The sequence below is a fragment of the Notechis scutatus genome, chromosome Z (assembly GCF_049901735.1).
Source record: "Notechis scutatus isolate UNSWTSFEM ecotype Mainland chromosome Z, rNotScu1.2, whole genome shotgun sequence".
Classification (NCBI taxonomy): Eukaryota; Metazoa; Chordata; class Lepidosauria; order Squamata; family Elapidae; genus Notechis; species Notechis scutatus.
In genome coordinates this window covers 121,604,118-121,631,652 of record NC_142025.1, presented here as the reverse complement: position 1 = coordinate 121,631,652, position 27,535 = coordinate 121,604,118, and the positions used below count along the sequence as shown (strand labels likewise).

Sequence of the window (27,535 nt, the reverse complement as noted above, 5' to 3'; positions counted from 1 at the left end):
GGAGGGAGAGGAAAAGGAGGAGGAAGAGGAGGGAGAGAAGGAGGGAGGAAAGGAGGCCCCCAGAGCGTGCCAGCGTCCGCCAGCCCCTCCGGATGGGGCAGGCATGGCCGCCTTAGCCAGCTCCCTGATCCGGCAGAAACGGGAGATCCGCGATCCGGTCGCCAGCCGGCCGGTTTCCACCCAGCGGAAAGTCTGCCCGCGAGGGACCAAATCCTTATGCCAGAAACAGCTTTTAATCCTCATTTCCAAAGTCCGGCTCTGCGGGGGTAGGAAAGGCCGGCTGGAGAAACCCCCAGGTGAGTGAACTGGGGAGGGGAGGGGAGGGGAGGAGGCGGGAGGGCCATAAAGGGAGGGGTGGCCACGGTGGGTGGTGAGGATGCGGCCAGGATGCTTGGATGCTTAAAGGTGGTGGGTTCTGCTTTTCCCCAGCGGGCACCAGCAGGTGGCACTGTCCAAAGCTCGGAGGCCCTTTCCAAGGGTTACCTGCAGGGGGCGCTCGATCAAGTTGGGTTTCAATGGATTAAGGGGGGGCGGGTTTCCAACCTTGGCCCCTTTTAAGGCTGGCGGACTCCAACTCCCAGAATTCCCCCATTCAGCTTCGCTAAGACTTCAACTCTCTCTTCCTGCTTTACTCTCTTGTCATCCCTTCCTCTGCAATCTCTCCCACTCTAGGGAGTAGGAAGGAAAAATAACCACAGGCATAGTTGAATGGGGAATTCTGGGAGTTGAAGTCCACCAGTCTTAAAGTGCCCAAGGTTGGAGACCCTGATTTAAGACTTGTGGACTTCAACTCCCAGAATTCCCCAGCCAGCTTCACTAAGACTTCAACTGCCTGCTTTACTCTCTTGTCATCTCTTCCTCTGCGGTCTCTCCCCTTTAGGGCAGGGGTCTCCAACCTCAGCCCCTTTAAGCCTGGCGGACTCCAACTCCCAGAATTCCCCAAGCCAGCTTCGCTAAGACTTTAACTCTCTATGCCTGCTTCCTCTCTTGTCATCCCTTCCTCTGCAATCGCTCCACTCTTCTTATCGAGTGCCACAAAAGTTTTTGATTTGGGGGGCTGCATGAGGTGTGTGTGTGTGTGTGTCTGCGGTGGCCCCTGTTGGCCAAGTGTCTTTTTGCAAGAGAGCTCTCTCTCTCTCTGTGTGTGTGTGTGTGTGTGTGTGTGTGTGTGTAAAGACAACCTCAAATAAGGATCCAAGATTGGATTCACCGTTTTTTGTGCCATTTGGGGGGGCAGGTCATTGAGCGGGCCTTGGGTTTTTGGCATTTGGGACGCTTACTGGGAGGTGGATTATTTTCCAACTGGGGGTTGTTCTTGTCGAGGGTCGGTGGGCAGGTGGGGCCTCTGGGAGGGGCGGGTGCCTTCACACCTGTTGTGGGCATTCGCACTCCCATGGAAAACTCTGGAAGCCCCTTCCTGCCACAGTTAGGGGGGGGTGTCTCTTTACTCATTTCCCCTTCCAGGAAATGGAGAAAAGGTTTGGATGGTCTCTAGTTTGCCCGGCCGGTCACGGTTGGGCCCTTTCTCTGAATTTTCTTCCTTCCTTCCATCCTTCTCTCCGTCCTTCCTTGCTCTCCCTCCTTCTTTCCTTCCTCCCTTCTTCCTTCCTTCTCTCCCTCCTTCCCGTCTCTCCTTTCCTTTCTTCTCCGCCCCTTCTATCTTTTCTTTTCTCTCTTCTTCCGTTGTTTCTTTCCTTCCTTCCTGCCTACCTGCCTTCCCTCCCTCTGTCCTTCCCTTCTTTCCTTCCTCTCTCACTTCTCTTCCTCCCTTTCCTTCCTTTTTGCCCTCACTTTATCATTCCTTTTCTCTCTCCTTTCCTTCCCTCCCTCCCTCCTGCACTTCTTTCCTTCTTTCCATCCCTTTCTCACTCCCTTTTCTTTCTTTCTTCCTTCTTTCCTTACATCCCTCCCTTTCTTTCCTCCTTTCCCTCCTTTTCTCACTCCCTTCTTCCTTCTCTCACTCCTTCTTCCTTCCTTCCTTCCCCCTCTTTTCCTCCCTTTCCTTCCTTCTTTCCTCCCTTCTCTCCTTTTCTCATCCTCCTTCCTTCCTTACCTCTCTCACTCCCTTCGTCCCTCCCTTCCTTACTTTCCCCCTCCTGCCCTTCCTTCCTCCCTCCCTTACGTCCCTCCATTCCTCCCTTCTTTCCTCCCTTCCCTCCTTCTCTCACTTCCTTCTTCCTTCCTTCCTATTCTCTTCCTTCCTTCCTTCCTCTCCCTCCTTCTTTCCTTCCCTCCCTTCTTCCTTCCTTCTCTCCCTCCTTCCCGTCTCTCCTTTCCTTTCTTCTCCGCCCCTTCTATCTTTTCTTTTCTCTCTTCTTCCGTTGTTTCTTTCCTTCCTTCCTGCCTACCTGCCTTCCCTCCCTCTGTCCTTCCCTTCTTTCCTTCCTCTCTCACTTCTCTTCCTCCCTTTCCTTCCTTTTTGCCCTCACTTTATCATTCCTTTTCTCTCTCCTTTCCTTCCCTCCCTCCCTCCTGCACTTCTTTCCTTCTTTCCATCCCTTTCTCACTCCCTTTTCTTTCTTTCTTCCTTCTTTCCTTACATCCCTCCCTTTCTTTCCTCCTTTCCCTCCTTTTCTCACTCCCTTCTTCCTTCTCTCACTCCCTTCTTCCTTCCTTCCTTCCCCCTTTCCCCCTTTCCTTCCTTCTTTCCTCCCTTCTCTCCTTTTCTCATCCTCCTTCCTTCCTTACCTCTCTCACTCCCTTCTTCCCTCCCTTCCTTACTTTCCCCCCTCCTGCCCTTCCTTCCTCCCTCCCTTACGTCCCTCCATTCCTCCCTTCTTTCCTCCCTTCCCTCCTTCTCTCACTTCCTTCTTCCTTCCTTCCTATTCTCTTCCTTCCTTCCTTCCATCCATCCTTCCTTCCTTCCTTCCATCCTTCCTTCCTTTCTCTCCTCCCTCCCTCCTTCCTGTTTCCTTCCTTCCCATTTCCTTCTTTTTCTACCCTTTCTCTGTCTCTTTTCTTCCTCCCTCTCTCCTTCCCTCCCTCCAGCTTCTGGAATCCCCTTCAGTCCTCCTCCTCCTTCTCCTCCCCCTCCCCCTCCTCCTTTCCCCAAACCCTCCTCCTTTCTAGCACTGATGATGTTCCCTAGTTGGGTCATGAAACGTCTGCAAGCAAAGCACCAAGCTCAGAAAGCATCTTCCTTCCTTCCTTCCTTCCTTCCTTCCTTCCTTCCTTCCTTCCTTCCTTCCTTCCTTCCTTCCTTCCTCCTCCCTCCCTCCCTCCCTCCCTCCCTCCCTCCCTCCTCCTCTCCTCCTCTCCACAAACCCCTCTCCCTTCTAGCACTGATGATGTTCCCTAGTTGGGTCATGAAACGTCTGCAAGCAAAGCACCAAGCTCAACAGGATCTTCCTTCCTTCCTTCCTTCCTTCCTTCCTTCCTTCCTTCCTTCCTTCCTTCCTTCCTTCCTTCCTTCCTTCCTTCTTTCTTTCCTTCCTTCCTTCTTTCCTTCCTTCCTTCCTTCCTTCCTTCCTTCCTTCCTTCCTTCCTTCCTTCCTTCCTTCCTTCCTTCCTTCTTTCCTTCCTTCCTTCCTTCTTTCCTTCCTTCCTTCCTTCCTTCCTTTCCCCCTCCTCCCTCTCCCCCTCCCCTCCTCCTCCTCCTCCCCTCCTCCTCCCCTCCTCCCTTCTTGCTGTCTGCTTGAGGGTCTAGCCAGCTGGCTCAGCAGAAAAAGTCCAGATAAATAACCCTTAAGTGATGGGGGGGACGAGGGGGCAGCTGGAGCCCTTTCAGGTGTTGGAAGCGAGAGGAGCCAGAATGGCTATTAATTTTAAAGGCCTCTAAGGGGAAATCTGGCTCAGCCTCTGGGGGGAGGGGCGATTGTGGCACTGCCATGACCCCCGTCTGCTTCTCCTCCTCCGGAGGGGGAGGGACCACCAGGAAGGCTGATTAGCCCCCTCCTCTGGGGACCTGGCCCGTTTGGCAAGGGGGGCGGGGGTGTGGGTGGGGAGGAGGATGGGTGGGGAGGAGGATGGGTGGGGGGGTCTCCCCTAGGCCCCCAAGGCTGCATTTCCTCTTGGGAGCTCAAGGTCCCTGGGTGGGCAGCCATGGCCCCAAGTGGGGGGATTCTGATGGGAATCAGGCGTTGGGGTGGGTGGGAAAGGAAGGTCTGTTGGACCTCTGGAAGGCCCATGGGATTCGGCCGGGTTGGAAACTACCAAATTGAAGGAGTTGTACAGTTGTAGCTCAGGGTTGAAAGAAGAAGGGCTCCCTTGCTGTTTTCTTGCAGACGTTTCGTGAACCAACTAGAGAACATCATCAGTGCTAGGAGGGAAGGAGGGGGTTGCAGAGAGGAGGAGAAGGAGGAGGGGAAGGAAGGAAGGAAGGAAGGAAGGAAGGAAGGAAAGAAGGAAGGAAGGAAGGAAGGAAGGAAGGAAGGAAGGAAGGAAGGAAGGAAAGAAGGAAGGAAAGAAGGAAGGAAAGAAAGAAAGAAAGAAAGAAAGAAAGAAAGAAAGAAAGAAAGAAAGAAAGAAAGAAAGGAAGGAGGAAGGAAGGAAGGAAGAAAGAAAGAAAGAAAGAAAGAAGGAAGGAAGGAAGGAAGGAAGGAAAGAAAGAAAGAAAGAAAGAAAGAAAGAAAGAAGGAAGGAAGGAAGGAAGGAAGGAAGGAAGGAAGAAAGAAAGAAAGAAAGAAAGAAAGAAAGAAAGAAAGAAAGAAAGAAAGAAAGAAAGAAAGAAAGAAAGAAAGAGAAGGGAAGGGAAGGGAAGGGAAGGAAAGGAAAGGAAAGGAAAGGAAAGGAAAGGAAAGGAAAGGAAAGGAAAGGAAAGGAAAGGAAAGTGAAGGAAAGTGAAGGAAGGAAGGAAGGAAGGAAGGAAGGAAGGAAGGAAGGAAGGAAGGAAGGAAGATGCTTTCTGAGCTTGGTGGTTTTCTTGCAGACGTTTCACCACCCAACTAGGTAACACCATCAGTCTGGCAAGGGGGAGAGACCCAGCTGGACTCTGAAGGAAAACAGGAAGAGGAAACCCTTTCCCCTAAATATTAGAATCCAGGCACAGGGGGGTTGACATCCCCCCACGTTCGAAAAAGGGAATGGGTTTGAGTGGTAGGGGAGGGGCACACCGGCCCCCACCCACCCACAGGGGGCACCACCCCGAGGGACGTCTCCCTTGAAGGGCCTGTGGTGAAGACCCTCCCCACCCCCACCCCCGCTGAGGCTTCAACCCTCCTCCCATCACCACCCCAGGCAAGATTGATCTCTGAGTGGTCCCCTTTCCTCCACCCCCACCCACCCCCGTCTCTCCACGGTGACGTTGCGTTCCGATCTGCAGAAAGAGCATTTCGTCATCCAAAGACACCCCCTTCCCAACCCAGGAGGGGGCAGCCCTCATTTTGCATGAGGGCAGCCTGGAGACGAGCACAAGCTTGGCATCAGAAATGGGGTAGGGTCTCCTGCTTGGGCGGGAGGGTTGGACTAGATGACCTGTAAGGTCCCTTCCCAACTCTGGTATTCTGTTCTTTCTTTCTTTCTTTCTTTCTTTCTTTCTTTCTTTCTTTCTTTCTTTCTTTCTTTCTTTCTTTCTTCTTTCTTCCTTCCTTCCTTCCTTCCTTCCTTCCTTCCTTCCTCCATTCCTTCCCTTTCTCTCCTTTCTTTCATGAATGGGGTAGGGTCTCCTGCTTGGGCAGGAGGGTTGACTAGATGACCTGTAAGGTCCCTTCCCAACTCTGGTATTCTGTTCTTTCTTTCTTTCTTTCTTTCTTTCTTCTTTCTTTCTTTCTTTCTTTCTTTCTTTCTTTCTTTCTTTCTTTCTTTCTTTCTTTCTTTCTTTCTTTCTTTCTTTCTTTCTTTCTTCTTTCCTTCCTTCCTTCCTTCCTTCCTTCCTTCCTTCCTTCCTTCCTCCATTCCTTCCCTTTCTCTCCTTTCTTTCATGAATGGGGTAGGGTCTCCTGCTTGGGCAGGAGGGTATTCTGTTCTTTCTTTCTTTCTTTCTTTCTTTCTTTCTTTCTTTCTTTCTTTCTTTCTTTCTTTCTTTCTTTCTTCCTTCCTTCCTTCCTTCCTTCCTTCCTTCCTTCCTTCCTTCCTTCCTTCCTTCCTTCCTTTCTCCATCCCTTCCCTTTCTCTCCTTTCTTTCAGAAATGGGGTAGGATCTCCTGTCTGGGCAGGGGGTTGGACTAGATGACCTATAAGGTCCCTTCCGACTCTTGTGTTCTGTTTTTCTTCCTTCCTTCCTTCCTTCCTTTTTTCTTTCTTTCCTTCCTTTCTCCACCCCTTCCTTTTCTCTCCTTTCTTTCAGAAATGGTCTAGGGTCTCCCGTCTGGGCAGGGGGTTGGACTAGATAACCTCTAAGGTCCCTTCCGACTCTGATTATCTGTTGAACTCCAAAGGTGGCCTGGAGACGGGCACTAGCTTGGCAGGCGTTCCGAGCTTCGGGCGCCCTCAGTTGGGAAGGGCAGGGCGAGAGACGCTTAGAAAGAAGCGTCTGTAAGAAGAAAAAAACTTCTCGGCTCGGCTTTTCTGAACCTCCCTCCCCCAAATGCAATTTTAACAGATTATAACAGGTTTAACAGAGTCGGAAGGGACCTTGGAGGTCATCTAGTCCAACCCCCCTCCTTCCCAAGCGGGAGACCCTACACCATTTCTGACCAATGGCAGCCCAGCCTCTTCTTGAAAGCCTCCAGAGATGAAGCTGCCACAACTTCCAAAGGCCACTTCTGTTCCCTTGAATATAGAACACCAGAATTGGAAGGGACCCTGGAGGTCATCCAGTCCAATCCCCTTCTGCCGAAGCAGGAGACACTGCAACATTTCTGACAGAAGACAGTCCAGTCTCTTCTTGAAAGCCTCCAGGGATGAAACTCCCACAATTTCTGAATAACAGAATAATAGCAGAGCTGGAAGGGACCCTGGAGGTCATCCAGTCCAACCCCTCCACCCAAGAGGAGACCATTTCTGACAGATAGGAGTCCAGTCTCTTCTTGAAGAGCCTCCAAGGATGAAGATCCCACAACTTCCGAAGGCAACTTCCATTGAAGATAAAACACCAGAGTTGGAAGGGACCTTGTAGGTCATCTAGTCCAACCCCAACCCCCGCCCAATCGGGAGACCCTACATCGTTTCTGACAAATGGCAGTCCAATCTCTTCTTGAAAAGCCTGCAGGGATGAAGCTCCCACAATTCCTGAATAACAGAATAATGAGTTGGGAAGGGTCCCGTGGAGGTCATTTAGTCCAACCCACCCAGCCACCCAAGCGGAAGACTCTACACCATTTCTGACTGAGGGCAGTCCAGTCTCTTCTTTGAAAGCCTCAATTTATTTCTCTTTGGGAGGAAATAGGGGGAGGGGGCCAAAAAAATGTTTGGGGGAGGGGAGCCCTTGTTGCCAATGGATGTCCCCCTTCCCCAATCCACCACTGCCCCCCCCCAAAAAACCCTGCCCTTCTGGGTGGGGAGGGGGTGGATCAGGGAAAACAGGAGGAGGAGGAGGAAGCGGGTGGGAGCTTGACATCCATTCCTGCCTTGGTGGGCTTTCCCTGCGAGCCAAAAAAGACATTAAGAGTAGTTAACCTCCTAATCCTGCGTAGTTTTTTCTCTGGTAATATCACACTACTAACTAGAGCATAGGAAACATTGCAATGTCCTTCCTGTCAATGAATACTTCAGCTTCAACCACAACAACACAAGAGCACACAATAGATACAAACTCAAAGTTAACCGCACCAAACTCGATGGCAGGAAATACGACTTCAGCCACAGAGGGGTCAATGTCTGGAATACTCTACCTGACTCTGTGGTTTCTTCCCCAAACCCCAAAAACTTTAACCTTAGACTGTCTACTATGGACCTCACCCTTTCCCAAGAGGCCTGTAGGGGCCGTGCATAAGCGCACCAACGTGCCTACCGTCCCTGTCCTATTTCTTTTTATTTTTCTTATATGTATCCATGTATTCATAACCATGTTTATACTTATACCGTCCCTGTCCTATTTCTTTTTATTTTTCTTATATGTATCCATGTATTCATAACCATGTTTATACTTATACCGTCCCTGTCCTATTTCTTTTTATTTTTCTTATATGTATCCATGTATTCATAACCATGTTTATACTTATACCGTCCCTGTCCTATTGTTTCTTTTATTTTTCTTATATGTATCCATGTATTCATAACCATGTTTATACTTATACCGTCCCTGTCCTATTTCTTTTTATTTTTCTTATATGTATCCATGTATTCATAACCATGTTTATACTTATACCTTCCCTGTCCTATTGTTTATTTTTTATTTTTCTTATATGTACCCATATATTCATAACTATGTTTATACTTCTACCTATTATCTTATAATCGCTTGACAAAATAAACTAAATAAATAAAATAAATTGGGTAGTGGGGGAGGGGGAGGGGCCGGTGCTGCTTTTTAACAGCCCCCACACACCCCAATTTTCCTAATTTCAGCCGAGTTATTGGAAAGGAATTATGTAAGGAAGGGCACTTTGGGTTTAGCCAGCCTGTCAGCAGCTAATCCACACACACACACACACACACACACACACAGAGGATGCTGAACAGACCGGGATCAAACTAGGATGGGGAAGAGGGGGGAAAATCTGGGCCACATCTGGCCAGGGAGTGGCAAGGGCAAAAAATAAATAAATGCCCCAGCCCCCTGGAAGGACACAGCTCGGGTTAGAATGGAGGAAAGCCCAAACGGAGGGAAACACACACACACACACACACACACACACACACACACACGGGGTGCCCGGTCCCCTTAGACATCAAGGCATTCCTCGGTGGCACAAAATCTCTGTGGTCCCTGCCACGGCCAGGAGGAAATGCCTTCCTCCTGTCCTGCTCAGCCAAAAGTGGGGCAACCCCTTTGGGGCCAGCCGTGGGAAGCCAAGGGAGAGGGCGGGGTGGCACAACGCTCGGTGCCAGCCGGGCCCTGCTGGGTGTGCAATCCTTGGCTGGTGTGTTTCCGTCGGGCGGTGGCACAAGGGAGGGGTGGGCCTCGGAGGGAGGCCTTTGTCACCAAGCACAGGTGGAGGGGAGCGGTGTGGGGGGAGAGGCAGGCAGAGACTGATCCGGGCACACAGCCACGGCAACAGCCAGTCAACCGTGGAGTTCCGGGCGACTGAGACGGGATGCCAGGTGCCGGGCTGGGATGGCAGCAGGCCTTCGCCCGTCCCGTGGCCTGCGCAAGGGGGAGAAGGAGGCAGGGTGGTAGAATGGGATTTCGTTGGGAGCCAGGAATGAATGGGGGCGGCAAGGTTTGGGGCGGAGCCAGCTTGGCCTGGCGAGGAGACGGGAGTTCTAGTCCCGCCTTAGGCACGAAAGCCAGCTGGGTGATTTGGGCCAATCACCAGGAGATGGGGAGTTCTAGTCCCGCCTTAGGCACGAAGCCAGCTGGGTGATTTGGGCCAATCACTAGGAGACGGGGAGTTCTAGTCCCGCCTTATGCATGAAAGCCAGCTGGGTGACTTTGGGCCAATCAGGAGAATGGGAGTTCTAGTCCCGCTTTAGGCAGGAAAGCTTATTGGGTGACTTTGGTCCCATCACCAGGAGTCGGGAGTTCTAGTCCCGCCTTAGGCACGAAAGCCAGCTGGGTGATTTAGGCCAATCACCAGGAGACGGGGAGTTCTAGTCCCGCCTTAGGCACGAAAGCCAGCTGGGTGATTTGGGCCAATCACCAGGAGACGGGGAGTTCTAGTCCCGCCTTAGGCATGAAAGCCGGCTGGGTGACTTTGGGCCAATCACCAGGAGAATGGGAGTTCTAGTCCCGCCTTAGGCACGAAAGCCAGCTGGGTGATTTGGGCCAATCACCAGGAGACGGGGAGTTCTAGTCCCGCCTTATGCACGAAAGCCAGCTGGATGACTTTGGGCCAATCAGGAGAATGGGAGTTCTAGTCCCGCTTTAGGCAGGAAAGCTTATTGGGTGACTTTGGTCCCATCACCAGGAGTCGGGGAGTTCTAGTCCCATTTTCAACCATTTTGGGGGGGAAACCAGGTTCGTGAACCACAGAGGTTGCTCTTCCTTTGTGTGGCTGGCAAGGTTGTAAGTTTGCAAAGTTCCAAGTTACAACGGGTGCGCAACAAAAACAGGAGTGGGGAGCAGTCCTCTCCCTTACGACCGTCACCGGGCAAGTGATTTGGAGGCCCCTGGCAACCCGGCCCGTACTTATGAGGCTGGCAGAGTCCTCACGTTACGTGATCCCTGTTTGCGACCTTCCCCGCAAGGAAAGCAGGACTGCCGCCTGTCAGAAAAGGGATAAGGAGGGTCTGGGGTGGGTTGGGGGTGTGTGGGTTGGACTAGATGACTGCCCAAGGCCCTTCCCGACTCTGCTAATGTAAATCTGACAAATCCGAAGTTCTGGATTGATATTCAGGATGATTTGTGTGATTTTTTTGTGACCCAGGCCGGGGTGGGGGTGGGGGCGGGGGCGGTTTGCAAAATTTGGGCACGATTCGCTTAGCGACCGCACCGGTTTAGAGTTTGACAGTTTCAACTCCCAGAATCCCCTGAGGCCTCTTGAAGATGGGAGGACTTCAACTCCCAGAATCCCCTGCGGCCCCTTGAAGATGGGAGGACTTCAACTCCCAGAATCCCTGAGGCCTCTTGAAGATGGGAGGAGTTCAACTCCCAGAATCCCCTAAGGCCTCTTGAAGATGGGAGGACTTCAACTCCCAGAATCCCCTGGGGCCCCTTGAAGATGGGAGGACTTCATCTCCCAGAATCCCCTGGGGCCCCTTGAAGATGGGAGGACTTCATCTCCCAGAATCCCCTGGGGCCCCTTGAAGATGGGAGGACTTCATCTCCCAGAATCCTGGGGCCCCTTGAAGATGGGAGGACTTCATCTCCCAGAATCCCCTGGGGCCCCTTGAAGATGGAAGGACTTCGTCTCCCATAATTCCCTGCGGCCCCTTGAAGATGGGAGGACTTCAACTCCCAGAATCCCTGAGGCCCCTTGAAGATGGGAGGACTTCAACTCCCAGAATCCCCTGAGGCCCCTTGAAGATGGGAGGACTTCGCTCTCCCATAATTCCCTCGGCCCCTTGAAGATGGGAGGACTTCGTCTCCCAGAATCCCCTGCGGCCTCTTGAAGATGGGAGGACTTCATCTCCCAGAATCCCCTGCGGCCCCTTGAAGATGGGAGGACTTCGCCTCCCAGAATCCCCTGCGGCCCCTTGAAGATGGGAGGACTTCAACTCCCAGAATCCCCTGCGGCCCCTTGAAGATGGGAGGACTTCAACTCCCAGAATCCCCTGCGGCCCCTTGAAGATGGGAGGACTTCAACTCCCAGAATCCTGCGTGCCCCTTGAAGATGGGAGGACTTCAACTCCCAGAATCCCCTGCGGCCCCTTGAAGATGGGAGGACTTCGTCTCCCAGAATCCCCTCCGGCCCCTTGAAGATGGGAGGACTTCGTCTCCCATAATTCCCTGCGGCCCCTTGAAGATGGGAGGACTTCAACTCCCATAATCCCCTGGGGCCCCTTGAAGGTGGGAGGACTCCAACTCCCATAATTCCCTGCGGCCCCTTGAAGATGGGAGGACTTCAACTCCCAGAATCCCCTGCGGCCTCTTGAAGGTGGGAGGACTTCAACTCCCATAATCCCCTGCGGCCCCTTGAAGATGGGAGGACTTCAACTCCCAGAATCCCCTGCGGCCTCTTGAAGGTGGGAGGACTTCATCTCCCATAATTCCCTGCGGCCTCTTGAAGATGGGAGGACTTCAACTCCCAGAATCCCCTGCGGCCTCTTGAAGGTGGGAGGACTTCAACTCCCATAATCCCCTGCGGCCCCTTGAAGATGGGAGGACTTCATCTCCCGGAATTGATTGTGCTGACTGGGGAATTCTGGGAGTTGAAGTCCACCCATCTTCCAGTGTTCCAAGTGGAACAAATGCTTTTCCAAATAGCGACCACTGCCGTTGTTAAGTCAATTACAGAGAAATTAAATCTGCTGGAATTCAGGTAGTCCTTGACTTATGATGCCCCATTTCTGTGGCTAAGCAAAGTGAAGCCAGCTTTGCCCCGTTGTGCGGCTTTCCTGGTGCCCATCGTTAAGTGAATCCCTGCCCTTGTTAAGTCAGCCACACGGCCGTTAAGCGAATCCAGCTTTCCCCATTGACTTTTGCTCGTCTGAAGGTCGCACAAGGGGATCCCCGGAGTGGGGGAAAGGGAGAGCGACGCTGCCACTGTCATAAATACGAGGCCAAGTTGCCAAGCGTCCGAATCTTGATCCCGTAACCGTGTGGGGAAAGACCGCCATGGTCGTTAAGTGTGACAATCCCCCCCAAAATACATCCTAAGTCATGATTTTTTTGGGGGGGGGGAGGGGATCAAAATTGCCAGCCGGGCCAGGCGTCGCACGTCGGTGGTTGCGACCCCCTATTTTGAGCGACGGAACCCTAGCAGAGGCTCCGGAGCTGCATGTGGCTCCGGAGCTTCCAGTTGCCGACTGCTGCCTTACCTGGAAGGGATTAAAACAAACCGTACGAGAGCGTCTGTTATGCTCCGCCCCCCCCTTTCCCAGTGGGGTCCGATTCATGAGGACACCCCTCCCTCCCCACCGTTGCATCCCATAATGACCACGAGAATTAGCCAGCTGGCCTAGAGAGGGTTTCAAATGCTGCGGCTAACCAGAGGCCAGGATGTTTGCCGAGACCCTAAAAATCCTGTGGGGTTGGACTGGATGACCTCTTGGGTCCCGTGCCGACTCTGATTCTTTTTAAAAAAAAAATAATGGACAGGTCAATAAAGAGATTGTGTTTAATCTGGACCCTCCCAATCCTGTCCCCCTCCTATAAATGGTTAGAGACCCACGGCTGCACCCTTGGTGATAACGTGGGAGAGGGGAAGAGGTGGTATGAAGGCTGTGAGAACGGGAGAAGGGCTTGCGGGAGAGGAATGGTATCTGCAAGAGGCAGCAATGGAGAAAGCTGGGTGAACTGGAGGAGTACAGGGGAGGAGGAGGAAGGAGAGGGAGGAAGAGGAGGTGAGGAAGAGGATGGAAGAGAAGGACAAGGAGGAGGAGGAGGAGGGAAGGAGCAGAAGAAGGAAAGGAAGGAGGAAGAGGAGGAGGGGAGAGGAGAAGGAGGAAGAGGAAGAAAAGAGGAAGAGGGGAGAGGAGAAGGAGGAAGAGAAGAAGGAAGAGGAAGAGGAGGAGGGGAGGGGCAGAAGGAAAGGAAGGAGGAAGAGGAAGAAAAGAGGAAGAGGGGAGAGAGAAGGAGGAAGAGAAGGAGGAAGAGGAAGAGGAGGAGGGGAGGAGCAGAAGGAGAAGGAAAGGAAGGAGGAAGAGGAAGAAAAGAGGAAGAGGGGAGAGAGAGAAGGAGGAAGAGAAGAAGGGAGAGGAAGAGGAGGAGGGGAGGAGCAGAAGAAGGAAAGGAAGGAGGAAGAGGAAGAAAAAGGAAGAGGGGAGAGGAGAAGGAGGAAGAGAAGAAGGAAGAAGAGGAGGGGAGGAGCAGAAGGAGAAGGAAAGGAAGGAGGAAGAGGAACAAAAAAGGAAGAGGGGAGGAAGAGCATCAAAGAGAAGGAGGAGGGTGAGATGGAGGAAGGAGAGGATGAGCAGAAGAAGGAAAGGAAGCAGGAGAAGAGGAAGAAAAGAGGAAGAGGAGGAGGAGAAAGTGGGAGGAGGGGACAAGGAGCAAGAGGGGGAGAAGAGGAGGAGCAGAAGGAAAGGAAGGAAAGGAAGGAGAAGGAAGAGGAAGAGGAGGCAGAGAGGGGAAGAGAAGGAGGAAGAGGAAAGGGGTGGAAGAGGAAGAGGGGAGGAAAAGGAGGGGGAAGAAGAGAGGAGGAACAGAAAGAGAAGGAAGGAAGAGGATGAGAAGGAAGAAGAGGAGGGAAGGAGAGGAAGGAAGGGGAAAAGGAGGAGGAGGAACGGGGAGGAAGGAGCAAGAAGAAGAGAAGGAGAAAGAAGAAGAGGAAGAGGAGGGAGAGAGGGTGGGGAGGAGGGGAGAAGGAGGAAGAATCTGAGTCTGAAGTGGGACCTCCATAGCCCAGCGCAGTCTATTTTGCGAAAAGCGGACGCGGGCGGTGTGCGGACAGCGAGGGAAAGGGGCGCAATGCCTCTCCCCCGTCCTGGCACCGGAGACCCAACTCTCCGTTCCCTCCCCACCCCGGTTCCCCCTCCTCCTCCCCTCCTCCCCGCGCGGCGCAATTACGCACTTGGAGAAGCCCCGGTGCCTCGTCTTCCCCCGGAGAGAGGGGGAGGGTTAAGGGGACCCTTTGGGGAAGTCCTAGTTCCTGCCCCCCCTCTCCCGATCTACCGGCTCGGGGTCCCGCCCAGGTCGCCCCCGCCCCCTTTAATTTCACCCCAGTGAGGGCACCTTGAGCCGGTGGGGCGCGCTTCACCGAATTTTCACCGCCTCCATCCAACCGGCTCTCTCTCCTTGCCGTTACCTCCCCATTGATTGCTCTCCCCTCCCCACGTACCAACCCCCGGGGACTCTTCTACCCTTGCTCCCCCCCAGGGAAAACCCCCTCCCGTCCCACAAACCGGCCCCACCTATTCTGGGGCAGCCCCCAAAAAAGCGAAGCGCCTTTCAATTGAATTACGCACAGCTTCCCAGAAGTGAGATTTGGGGAAAGGGGGGAGGCTGAGAGGGAGGGAAAGGAGGAGGGGGAGTTCAGCCTGGAGAAGCAACCCGCTCCGCCAAACTCCGTCTTGCTCCCCCGGGGGAAACCCCCGCTCCCGTCCCACAAACCGGCCCCACCTAATCCGGGGCAGCCGAAAAATAAAAAGCGAAGCGCCTTTCAATTGAATTACGCAGAAATGCTCCACTTGGGGAGATTTGGAGAGGGGGAAGGCTGAGAGTGGGCAGGGGCTCTGCGGAGACCCCCTCCGCCAAACCCCGCCTTGCTCCCCCTGGGGAAATCCCTCCTCCTGTCCCACAAACCGGCCCCACCTAATCCGGGGTTAGCTAAAAATAAAAAGCGGAAGCGCTTTTCCGTTTGATTACGCACAGCTTCCTAGAAATGCTAGAAACTTGGGGGATTTGGGGAAGGAGGGGAGGGGATGTCAGGGGCTCCGCAGAGACCCCCTGCGTCAAACCCCGCCGTGGGAACCTCCGAGGGGGCTTCCCTGGAGAGCCGGCGGCTCCCGCCCTTCCGCCTGAGCGGCAATTGGAAATTGCGAGTTGCGATCTGGAGAAGGAGAGAGAGAGAGAGAAACGAGGCGTTTTTATTGCCAGGAATAAATTTATGAGGCCAAGCGAGGCTCTCTTGCCGCCTGTCGGAAAAGAGCCTCGTTTAATTTGCCGTTTGACGGGGGAGGGATTTCGGAGGTGGAAACCCGAGGACGCCTGGGACGGGGGCCAAGCGCTTTTTGCCGAGCGCGGCCGCCCCTCCTTCCCAGCGTGACGCAGGAGGGACTGTGGGGAGGGGAGGCATCCCCTCCCTGGTTCCCCACCCCACCCCACCCCCGAACCCTGCCCTCCAAGTCAGCTGCCGGGATAAAACGCGACTTCGCCCTTCCTACAGATTTACTCAAAAAGGCTGGGGAACCTCGGTTGCTGTGGCTTAACGCCCCCTCCTCCCCAACGCCGTTGTTCTGGCTTAAAGCGCACCTTACCCTACGGTTATCTCCCCTCCCTCCCCACCGCAAACACGCGTCCCTCCTACTAAATCCGAGCCGTAGAAATAATTTGTGGGGAAGGAAGCCAAATCGTTCCGTGTATATTTAAAGGATAAACGGGCGCCGTTAGATGCGGGAGGGGAAGAGATAAAAAAGAGAGAGAATATATATGTTGCGAAAGGAAGGATGCTCTTCCCGCCCTCGCTCGGCCATGCCCTTCCCCTTCTCCCCCCCCCCCGCAATCCCCACCGCAGCGTGCAACTCCCCACTGAGTTCCCTGCCCTTCATTCTCCATTGCAGCTGCGCTCTTGGCGTGCGCCTTTTTACCTTCTCCAAGGTTTTAAAATTATACAGAAGGGCAGTTTCTTTCCCTACCCTCCCCCTACCCCGCCATAGGCCACCGGGCCCATGGGCGGGGTGGGTGGGTGGAGGTCCCCAAACCTGCATTCCCCCTCCCAGCCCCCTTCTCCTAGATTGCCCTTCTGCGCTCAATGTCCCCAATGGTCTTTGCAAGCGCCTTCACCCTTGCATTCTGAGGGGGTTCCCCTCCCCTCTTGCTTATAAGTGGGGCGGGGAGGTGGAAGCTTGAGACCCCTGCCCCACAAATCCTGGTTGACTTTGCCTCCCCCCACGCCCCGCGGGGAGGGGTTGTCTCTGAGAGCTAGCGGGTCCAGAAAGAAACCCAACACCTGAGCGCGCGCGCTCCCACGTTCTGGGTCGGCCTCCTGCCTCGCTCCCTCTGTCCATCCATCAAGGCTGGGTGGGTTGGGGCGGAGGTGGGAGGGGGCTTCCTTCAAGTCCAGATTCCAACTCCCCCCCACCCGTTCCCAGCAGCGCACCCCCTGTCGCAAGTGGGTAACCTTGTAGCGTGCGAGAAAGCTCTCCCGGCCACTGCAGCTGCCGCGTGCAAGGCAGGGAGTGTGCCAGGCGGAGGGGAGGAGAGGGAGGGGCACAGGCAGGCCGGGAGTGGGGGGGACATTCCAAGCAGGTAGGCCTGCTGGTGTGTGTGTGTGTGTGTGGGTGTTTGCACCCCTGGGTTGCACCACCTCCTTCGAGCTTCTCCGAAACGCCAAATCGCACTAACTTTTGACCTCTCCTCGTATTGCTGGGCTGGAGATCGAAGGGGTGCCTTCAAAAGTGCTCGGGTTTTGGGGTCCGGCGGCATGGGGGGGAAGAGAGGGGAGGAGGAGGAAGGGTTCTTCCCCCCCCCAATCCACCCCTCTCCCCCATTTTTTTTAATCTGGGGAAGAAGAAGGGAGGCCCAAGAAAAGGCGGAAGAGATCCCGAGAAAAAGCGAGTGCAGATATGGTGCTTTATCCCTCCTCCCCTCCCTCCCCCCAGCCTGCCTGTGGCTGAGGATTTACTGCAGTGCAACCCCACCCCCCTTCCTGCCTCCCCAGCGCCATCCAGGTTTCAATGAGCCCGAAAGAAAGGAAAGGAAGGGGAAAAAAGAAAAATCGATGAAAAAATCGTGTCAGGGGATACACAGGAGAAAATTGTGTGTGTGTGTGTGTGTGTGTGTTTCTTTTCCACCTGACTTTCCAGATGCGGAGGACGGGGGGTTGCAACACCCAGACAGAAGGGAATGCCCCAGGGTTTCTTGAGGGGTGGGTAGGCGGAGGAGAACGGCAGTCCCACCAAGCCTTGGACGCTGCAGCTCTGAGAAGGCTGCATCCCCGCCCCCCGCCCGTCCGTCCCACCCTCGGGGTCACCCCCTCCCCCCCAAGAATAGAAACGAGGCCGCCTTCCAAGCGGGAGCCCCCCTACGCGCGCGCACGCATACACACATCCTACTCCACTATTTTAAGGGAGGGGTTTTGCAAACGCCCCCGGTTATGTCACTGCCCTTGCGGATGGATGGCGCAGGCCGGGAGGGCTTGCTCCCATCCTGAAACGGGGTGCAATTAGGATAAGGACAGGTGGCGGGGGAGTGGGAACCCTTCGGAGGGGGGGAGTGGAAGTGGGTAGGCTTAAATCTACGGAGCCTGGACGTTGGTGTCCCCTCCGTGGAAGAACCAGCTGGCGTGAAAAGGGGTGTAAAGTTGAGAATAGCACTCTGGACAGGCTTTGTGTGTGTGTGTGGGGGGGAATCTGGGTCCAGTGGCCCCAGGCTAGAAATCAGGAGGGCTGGGAGTTCTAGTCCCACATTAAGACTTGAAAGGTGGCTGAGGGATTTGGGCCGATCACCGGGAGATTGGGAGTTCTAGTCCTGCCTTAGGCATGAAAGCTGGCTCCTCCTCCTTCTTTTCCTCCTCCTCATCCCCTCTCTCCTCTTCCTCCAACTCTTCTTCCTTCTACTCTTTTTCCTCCACCTCTTCCTCCTCCTCCCTCTCCTCTTCTCATCCTCCTCCCCTTCCTCTTCCTCCTCCACTCCTCCTCACCTTCATTCCTCCTCCCCTCCTTCCTCCTCTCTTCCTCCTCCTCCTCCTCCCCTCCCCCCTCTTCCTTCTTCACATCTTCCTCCTCTTCTCCCTCCCTCCTCCTCCCCCTCATCTTCCTCCTCCTTCCCTTCCTCCTCCTCCCCTCCCCTTCCTCCTCTTGATCCCCTTCCTCCTCCTCTCCTCCTCTTCTCATCCTCCCTTCCTCTTCCTTCTCTCCTTCCTCCCCTTCCTCTTCCTCCTCCCCTCCTCCTCCTCTTCCTCCTTCACCTCTTCCTCCTCTTCTCCCCTCCTCCTCCCCTCCCCTTCCTCCTCTTGCTCCCCTTCCTCCTCCTCTCCCTCCTCTTCTCATCCTCCCCTTTCTCTTCCTCCTCCCCTCCTCTCCCCTTCCTCCTCCTCATCTCCTTCATCCCTCCTCCTCCCCTCCTCTCCCTCCTCCTCCTCCCCTTCCTCCTCCTCCTCCTCTCCCTCCCCTTCCTCCTCCTCCCCTTCCTCCTCTTCCTCCTTCCCCTCCTCTTCCTCCCCCTCCTCCCCTTTCTTCACCCCATTAGCCGATTGAAAGAACCTCTGGTTTAAAGAGCCCCCCTTCCCCCCCTTTTCTTAGCTTGAGGTAATTTGCCGAAAAGCCTTCCGATGCCAGGGCCAGAAGGCGAGTGAAAAATAAAATAACATCAAATTAAAACCCACGTTTTTGGTCACCATCCTAGCTTTGCTTCCAAGACCTGTCAAAAAAAGGAGAACGAGAGAAGGACGTTGGAGGGGAGCGAAAAAGAGAAAAAAGAAGAGCTTGCCAAGAAAGAAAAAAAGCAACTTTCCAGATAGTGATGTCCTTAAAAGGGTTTTTTTTTTCCTGGCGGCTACGAGAAAAATCCAAATATATATATTTTTCTCCTCTCCTACTCCCCAGAGGAGAGAAAGGGACAACAAGAGAGTAAGCAGGCAGAGAGAGTTGAAGTCTTAGCGAAGCTGAATGGGGAATTCTGGGCGTTGGAGTCCATCAGTTCATTCTTTCCTTCCTTCCTTTCTTTTTTCCTTCCTTCCTTCTTTACTTACTAATCTTCCTTCTCATCACTTTTCCACCTCCCCTTTTTTTTCCTTCCCTCCTCCCCCTTTTTTCCTTCCTTCCTTCCTCTTTTTCCTCCCTGCCTCCCTTCTTTCCTTTTTAATCTTCCTTCCTTCTCCTTCTCCTCACTTTTCTTCCTCCCTCCTCCTTTCCTTCCTCCCTTCCCTCCTCCTTCCCTCCCTCCCTCCTTCTTTCCTTCCTTCCTTCCTTCCCTCCCTCCTCCTTTCCTCCCTCCCTCCTCTCCTTCCTTCTTTCCCTTTTTCTTCCCCTCCCTCCCTCTTTTTCCCTTCCTTCCTCTCTTTTTCCTCCCTCCCTCCTTCTTTCCTTCCTTCCTTCCTTCCCTCCCTCCTCCTTTCTTCCCTCCTTTTCTCCTTCCTTCCTTCCTTCCTTCCTTTTTTCTTCCCCCTCCCTCTTTTTTCCCTTCCTTCCTCTCTTTTTCCTCCCTTCCTTTCTTCTTTTTAATCCTTTTTAATCTTCCTTCTCCTTCTCATCACTTTTCTTCCTCCTTCCTCCCTCCCCTCCCTCCTCTTTTCCTCCCTCCCTCCTTCTCTCCTTCCTTCCTTTTCCTCCCTTCCCTTTTTCCTCCCTCCTCTTTTTTTTCATTCCTTCCTTCCTCTCTCTTTCCTCCCTCCCTCTCTTCTTTTTAACCCTTTTTAATCTTCCTTCCTTCCTCCTTCTCCTCACTTTCCTTCCTTCCCTCCTTCCCCTCGCCTTTATTTTTTTTTTGGGAGGTCAAGTTTGAAGAGGCTCAGCTGCCCACCTGCCCTCTTCCTGCATCCCTGTCCAAGCGGCTCTTCCCGGATGTGTTGGCACTACAACCTCCATGTTGCTCATCCCGCCTGTCCTCCAGGCTGGCCAGGACTTCGGGGGAAGGTTGCCGCGCGACCCTGAAAGGCCTCTGAGGGCGCCGCGTTGGGGGGGAGAAGCGCCTCGCAAGAGTTCCGGGCTTTCATTCACCGCCCCCTCCCTTTCTCTTCTTCTCTCGCCCCCTCCCAATTCCACGCTTCCCTTCCCCCCGCCCCCGCAGATCCGCAGCTGAAGGGCATAATCACCAAACTCTTCTGCCGGCACAGCTTCTACCTGCAGGCGCACCCGGACGGCAGCATCGAGGGCACACGGGAGGACGGCAGCGGGTTCAGTAGCGCGGCCTCTCCCTCACCCCACCCGAGGGTCTCTCCCTCCCAGCTTTCTCTCGCGGGGTCCCTGCTTCCCACCCCCCCCACGACTTCTTTCCTCCGAGCCCCCTTGGAAGGGGTTGGACTAGATGACCTGTAAGGTCCCTTTTAGCTTTGTTGCTCTGCTCCCACGGTCCTCTGGCCAGTGGAAGGATGGGGAGACCCCCAGCCTTACTCCGAAGACCCTGCCCCTTCCTAGTCTGCAGGCTTTTGGGTCGCTTTCTGTGTCCCCCCTCTCTCTCCCTCCCCAGAGGGAGGAAAGGAAGAGGATGCGCGGCCGTGATGGATGATCTCTGCCAGTCCCGTCTAGCAGGCCGGTGTCTGTTTAAGCACGTGGCCCGTCCCGGACAGCCTGATCCTGTCCCGCTTTTGCAGCTGCCTCGCCACCCACAAAGCGGTTCTCTTCCCGCCGCCCCCCAATAAGGGCCATAGGGCACACCTGGGAGATGCCTCCCTCCCCCCTCCCCCTCCTCAGGATGGGTCTCCTCACCTGCCCCTCCCTCCCTCCCCATCTCCAGGAGGTCAAAAAAGTCAAGATGGCAGCCCCTCCTGCCCTCCCCGGACGGTTGCAAACCTGGGATGCCCATCAAAACGATTTCTCCCTCCGGCTTCCTGGCTGCCATCTTGACTTTTTTTTGACCGCCGCTGGAATACATGAGACCAGAAAGAAGGGTAGACGAAATGACACGGCAAGGCAGTCCTTCACTTAACAACCATTCGTTTAGCAACCGTTCTAAGTTCAATGGCACTGGCACTGTCCCCGCAGTCACAGGTTCAAAAATCGGAAGCTCCGGCCAGTGACTCGGATTGATGACAGTCGCGGCCTCCCTGGGGGCAGGGTGGTGTGTGTGTGTGTGTGTGTCTGTGTGAAAATCATGCGACCCCCTTTTTTTACGACTGTCCAACGAGGCCCCCGGGTCCATGGGGAAGCCTCAGTTCACTTATAAACGACCGGCAAACTCTCCCTGAACGACTTGCGGCAGATCGCTTAGCCACGGGGTAGACAAAAGACTGAGTCAAAACGTCTACCTTGCTTAGACACGATTGAGCTAGGTGGCGGTCGTAAGTTGAGGACAACCCCTATTGGGAATTGTTACCTTTGAAATGTTGTGTCCTCCCTCCCTCCCCGCCCCCACCCCCGAGTCACTTGATGAGATGGGGGCCATTCGCCTGAATTAAATTAAATTCACTTGCACCCGGTTATGGGTTCGAATTTCACCCACCGACCCCTTCCCCTCCTTCTCTCCCCGCCCTACAGCCTTCTTCAACCTGATTCCTGTGGGGCTCCGAGTAGTCGCCATACAGAGTACCACGTCCGGACAATATGTCGCCATGAACGCCGAGGGCTACCTCTACAGCTCCGTGAGTATGCCGACCCCACTTGGTCACTTTTAGAGAGGTATTATGGCTTTGTTATCCTCAACATAAGGCCCTGCCCACCTTCCTTCCTTCTCTCCCTCCTTCTCTCATCTTTCTATATATATATATATATAAAAAGGGAAATACCCCTCACGCATCATCACAAAATCTCCAGAACCGTAAAGCTTACAAACTTGAAATTTGGCACGTTTGTTCCTCTTGGCTTCTAGGGTCTCCCTCTCTCTCTAACTATCATCTATATCTATCTATCATCGATCTATATCTATCAATCATCGATATCTATCTATAACCTATATCTATCATCTATATCTCTATCATCTATCTCTATCTCTATATCTATCTATCTATACCTATCTATCTATCTATCATCTTTATCTATCTATCATCTATATCTATCATCGATCTTTATCTATCTCTATATCTAGCTATATCTATCATTTATGTCTTTCTATCTCTATCTATCTATCTATCTATCTTTTAGATTATTTTATATTATAACATTCATTTCCTCATCATAAATCCATCCAATAATAATACATCCTTATGTTATATTCTCTATAATTCTACTATCCTTATCTTGTAAAATTCTCTAAAATATTTCATTTTATTCATATTTTTTTATCTAACCATTGGTGAAATAAACCCCACATCTTGTAATATTGTTTGTCTTCTCGTTCTCTAATTTCAAAGATCAATTTACTCATTTCAGCGCAGTCCATTCTTTTTCTTCATAACTTCTTCGGGCCTTTGGTTATTTTCTCATTTTCCCCGATGTTTTAGCAAATACAATTCTAGGTGCCGTTAATACGTTTTACAATCAAGTATTTCCATTCTCTACTGTATATTTCCGGTAAAATACCCAAAGCAAACTTTTCCCAGCTTTGTGAACCCACCCTAAACCCTAAACAACCCTAAACCCTAAACAACCCTAAACCCTAAACAACCCTAAACCCTAAACAACCCTAAACCCTAAACAACCCTAAACCCTAAACAACCCTAAACCCTAAACAACCCTAAACCCTAAACAACCCTAAACCCTAAGCAACCCTAAACCCTAAACAACCCTAAACCCTAAACAACCCTAAACCCTAAACAACCCTAAACCCTAAACAACCCTAAACCCTAAACAACCCTAAACCCTAAACAACCCTAAACCCTAAACCCTAAACAACGAGAAGGGCTCGTTGCTTCGACAGCCCGGTTCCGAATGGATCGGGGCCCGATCCGGGGCAGCGGTCTGGGGGGAGGTTATGGACCCCTGACCCGTGGTGGTTTATTACCAGTTTGAACCATTGTAAAAAAAGAAAGAAAGAAAGCCTCCGATCAGCTGATAAAAGGCCTTCCTTTCTTCGTCCCTCTCAGCGGATCAGCTTGTTAAAGTGTACATGCGCTAGGGCCGTGCGCACCCTAAGATAGGATCCTCCATGGTCCGTGACCTAAGAGTTCTCAGCATTCGCAGCAGGGAAGCGAAGCAGACGGTGCAAAAAATTCTGGGTTTTGCATTTTGAGAGGGGTGTGTATGTGTGTGTGTGTGTGTGTGTAATTAGCAAGCCCCCCTTTGTAAGGAAGCTCCCACCCCGGGGTGAGGGGTGGGTGGGAGATTCCCCTGTCCAGGGTGCCAAACCCACCCAATTCTCTCGTGTAAAAACAGTCATGAACAGGAACCCTACTTGTCCCTGCCACCCCCTCTCCCTCCCTTAGCCAAGTTTTTGGTGATATCTGGGTTTCTCCTCCCCCACACACACACTTTATTCTCCAATAAAGTTTAGGGTGATTTTGGGGGTGTGACACCCTCGGGAGGGACTCCGGATCTAAAGCCCGCCCGGTGGAATTAATTCCACTTTATGTGACGTTCAAAGTCAAAGAAACTTCCAACATTTCTCCCCTCACCTATGAAGCCCAGGAAACATGGGTGGTGGACCCCAGCAGCATCATGCTCCATCATTATGGGATGGCGATAACTGCATTTTCACTGTTCTGTCTTTAAATTGCTGGGTGAATATAAAGACAGGCAAACTCTACCGAGGCTTCCATACAAAGTTTCTTTATTGGATCACAAGGCATCCTCAAGGTATAACTCAGAGTTATGTCGAGATTCATCCAATGTCCAATTCTCTGTGGGGGTGGGGGGTGGGGGTCACGTGATCCCCTTTGGCTATTTTTCTGGCAGATTCGCTTAACGATGGTGTGACTCGCTGAAGAACAGCAGCAGTTCACTTAACAACCGTGGCGAGAGCAGTTGTAAAATCGAGCCAAGCTCCCTTAGCTGTTGCCTTGCTTAGCAACGGAAATTATGGGCTCAGTTGAGGTCATAAGCTGAGGATTATCTGAATGTAGAATCATAGGGCATTCCAGAGATCCTCTAGTCGAACCCAGTGCTCAAGGCAGGGAGACAAGTGGAAATGCCCGGCTCAATTACGGCCATAAACCAAGGACTCCCTTTATTTCTTGTCCTTCTTTTACCCCTCTGTGAATTTCCAGGACCTTTTAATGTAGAATTAAAAGAACTTGGGAGAAATTTGATTCTGGGGTGGGGGGAGTTCCTGCATTCTCCCCACCCACCCACCCCGTACCCCAAAAGCAGCAAAGAAGTGGGGATGGGGGAAAAAAAGGGATGTTTTGTGCTGGGACATTTTGCTCTGATTAATATTAATGGATCTTTGGCTTCTTTCCATCCCTCCTTTCTGGGAAGGCCAAAAATAAATAAAAATAAAGTAAAACAATAAATCCAGCTGGATTACCAAGGGGGTGTGTGTGAATTCTTGGGAGGAACAGCTGGGTTAGGCAGACACCAACATCGCCACCCTGCAATGGCGGGCTCCCCTCCCTCCCTCCCTTTGGCCTAAATCCGGGCGAGAGAGGAAGGCACTACGGAAAAGGGTTGTTTTTAAGATGAACGAAAATGGAGGAATTTACAGAGGGATTAGCAGAGCAGGAACACAGCTTTGCCTTTAATCCTCTTGTAAAAAATAAATAAATAATTCTGCCTTCCAGTCTCTTCCACCGTGATGAAAATGAGAGACTTTTTAAGACGACGTTGCCCCAGCGGTTGGGATTCCAGCCGGTTCGCACCGGTTTGGGAGAACTGGTTGTTAAGTTTCCAAGCAGTTTGGGGAACTGGTTGTTGGAAGAAAATCATGAAGGGGTTGTTCAATGATTGAACAACAATGATTGAACAGGTTTTTCAATGATTGGAATCCCACCATGGGCGTGCCCGTTTTAAAAATTCCCGGCCTTTAAAAAAAAAGGAATTTTTATAGATGTTTTTTGGGGTCGACCTCGAACCAAAACTGGGGGTTAGCAAGACAGGCTGCGTATACCTTTAATACAGGTAGTCCTCGAATTACGACCCTAAGGGAGCCCCCCAATTGACGTTGCCGAGCAAGAGATTTGTTCTGATGGATTTTGGTCCTGTCGTATGACCTTTCTCTCCGCCGTTGTTTAAAGGGAATCACGGCGGCTGTTAAGCCAGTCCCACGGTTGTTCAGGGACTCCGGATTTCCCCGTGGACTTTGCTGGTTGGCAGGTCGCAAAAGGGAGTCGCGCGACCCTCCAGGATGCTGCGACTGTCATAAACACGAGTCGGTGCAGCTTCTTGGGGCAGGAGGCCGTGCAGGGTCCCAAAGACTCATTTCTTGGGGGAGTTTGGGGGAGAGAAGAAAGACTTTTGCTGCTTCCCTTGTGCAGCCAAAAGCAGAAGAAGAAAGAAGCGGAAAGAAGCAGCCCAGTGGCCATGCCAGGCGCGTGGGGCATGTGGGGCAAGTTCCTCTCCTTCCACCCTTCCCCCCTCCCCTCATTTTGCGCGCAATGCAAGTGACGCAAGCCTTGTGTTCGTGTGGGCAGCGCGGCCTTGTGTTCCCGCACAGCCTGCATTAGTTAGTTAGCTTCCTCTATTGTCCTTGCACCTCACACAACGAAATCAAACACCATCTTCAGTGCACGTCAGGACCATGAAAATAAACAGAAACGAACATCCTTCCTGCTCCACATTAATTGCTTTGGAGGGAGTGCTCTGGGGGGGGTGTGACATTTCTTGGCGGACCACCAAAATTTTCTCGTGGGCCACCAGTGGTCACCCGGCCCACCAGTTGGCGACCACTGGCTTAGAGGATAAAAGACCGAAAAGTGCACGGGAGGGAGGGAGGGAGGGTGGCCACGCCTAGCTTTTCATTTCTTCATCCTCTCAGCCGATTGGCTTGCTAGGGGCGCGCACGCACGCGCATGGGCGACCACCGACCGAACTGGTAGTGGCTAAGGTAGGTTCCCGCTCCTGGGATCCTATGAAAGGGAGGGGATCAAGGGGGTTATTGTTATCTTCCTGCAGGGCATCATCTTTCCTCCCCGCTCCGCAGGCTCACTTCACCGCCGAGTGCCGTTTCAAGGAGTGCGTCTTCGAGAACTACTACGTCACCTACTCCTCCACCTTGTACCGGCAGAGGGAATCCGGGCGCTCCTGGTACCTGGGCATCAACCGAGACGGACAGGTGATGAAAGGCAACCGAGTCAAGAAGACCAAGGCCTCCGCCCACTTCCTGCCCAAACTGCTGGAAGGTAGGCAGGCGAGGAGGGGCTCCGGGACCATCCTCCCGAGCCCTCAAGCAAGTGGGGGTAGGTGGGTGGGTGGGTGGGTGGGGGAGACGGGGAGAAGGGGAGGGGCTCCGGAGACGGAGTTGAAGAAATGAAACAAAGTCCGCCTGTCTTGAATAACTGCTAGTTGTTGCCTGGAGCTTCAATTTAATCTTCCTTCCCTTTCTTTCTTTCCTTCCTTCCTTTCCTTTCTTTCTCCCTTCCTCTCTCTCTCTCTCTCTCCCCTTCCTGCTTGTTTCCTTCCTTCCTTCCTCATCCCCTTCCTCCCTGCCTTTCCTTCCTTCCTTTTCCTTTTCTTTCTCCTTCTTTCCTTTCTCTCTCCCATCCTCCTTCCTTCCTTCTCTTTCTTTTTCATTCCTTCTTCCTTCCTTTATTTCCTCCCTGCCTCTTTCCTTCCTTCTTCCTTCCTTTCTCTCTCTCTCCTCTCTCTCCCTTCCTGTTTATTTCCTTCCTTCCATCCTCATCCTCTCCCTCCCTGCCTTTTCTTCCTTCCTTTTCCTTTCCTTTCTCTCTTTCTTTCTCCTTCTTTCACTTCTCTTTCCCTTCCTCCTTCCTTATTTCCTCCCTGCCTCTTTCCTTTCCTTTTTCTTTCTCCTTCTTTCCTTTCCCTCTCCTGTCCTCCTTCCTTCCTTCTCTTTGTTTTTCTTTCCTTCTTCCTTCCTTCCTTTCTCCCACCTTCCTTTCTCTCTCTCTCTCTCTCCCTTCCTGCTTGTTTCTTCCTTCCATCCTCATTCCCTCCCTCCCTGCCTTTCCTTCCTTCCATTTCCTTTCCTTCCTTTCTCTTCCTTTCTCCTTCTTTTCCTTCTCTCTCCCTTCCTCCTTCCTTCCTTATTTCCTCCCTGCCCCTTTCCTTTCCTTTTTCTTTCTCCTTCTTTCCTTTCTCTCTCCTGTCCTCTTTCCTTCCTTCTCTTTCTTTTTCTTTCCTTCTTTCTTCCTTTCTTATTTTCTCTTTGCTTCTCTCCTCCCTTCTTCCTTCCTTCCTCTCTCTCTCTCCCTTCCTGTTTCCTTCCTTCCTTCCTTCCTTCCTTCCTCCCTCCCTCCCTCCCTCCCTCCCCTCCCTCCCTCCCTTCTTCCCTTCTTTCTCTCCTCTCTCCCCAGTGGCCTTGTATCGCGAGCCTTCCCTACACAACATCTTTGAGCAGGCCCTGGCCAAGAAAGCCGAGGAGGGCGATGGTGGCCCCCGGAAGGAAGCCGCAGCCACGTAGTCCTGAGGATCGGGTGGAGGGGGCGGGCGAGGCCGCCTCTTCTCCTCCACCCCCCACTTCTCCCCTTTGCCAGCCCCTCTCCGCCAAAACATGCCTCCTCCACGCGTCCGTCTTCCACTCCGTTCTCAGGGTGGCTTCCCTCACCTGATCAGCCCCTCCAGAGAGATCCACTGCCCGGGAGAAGAGGGAGAAAGAGAGAGAGAGGCAGAGAGAGAGAAAGAGAGAGAGACGGTGCCCACCTGCAGG

At 52.9% G+C, this 27,535-nt stretch overlaps 1 protein-coding gene across 1 annotated transcript; it reads left to right on the top strand.

Annotated features, from left to right (window-relative positions):
• FGF11 (fibroblast growth factor 11) lies at positions 1 to 27,535 on the top strand. The gene is made up of 5 exons (XM_087945176.1): positions 1 to 296; positions 19,970 to 20,080; positions 21,376 to 21,479; positions 25,850 to 26,048; positions 27,183 to 27,535. Exons 1-5 carry the CDS (start codon positions 104 to 106, stop codon positions 27,287 to 27,289), a joined length of 714 nt encoding a protein of 237 aa, XP_087801302.1. The 5' UTR covers positions 1 to 103; the 3' UTR covers positions 27,290 to 27,535.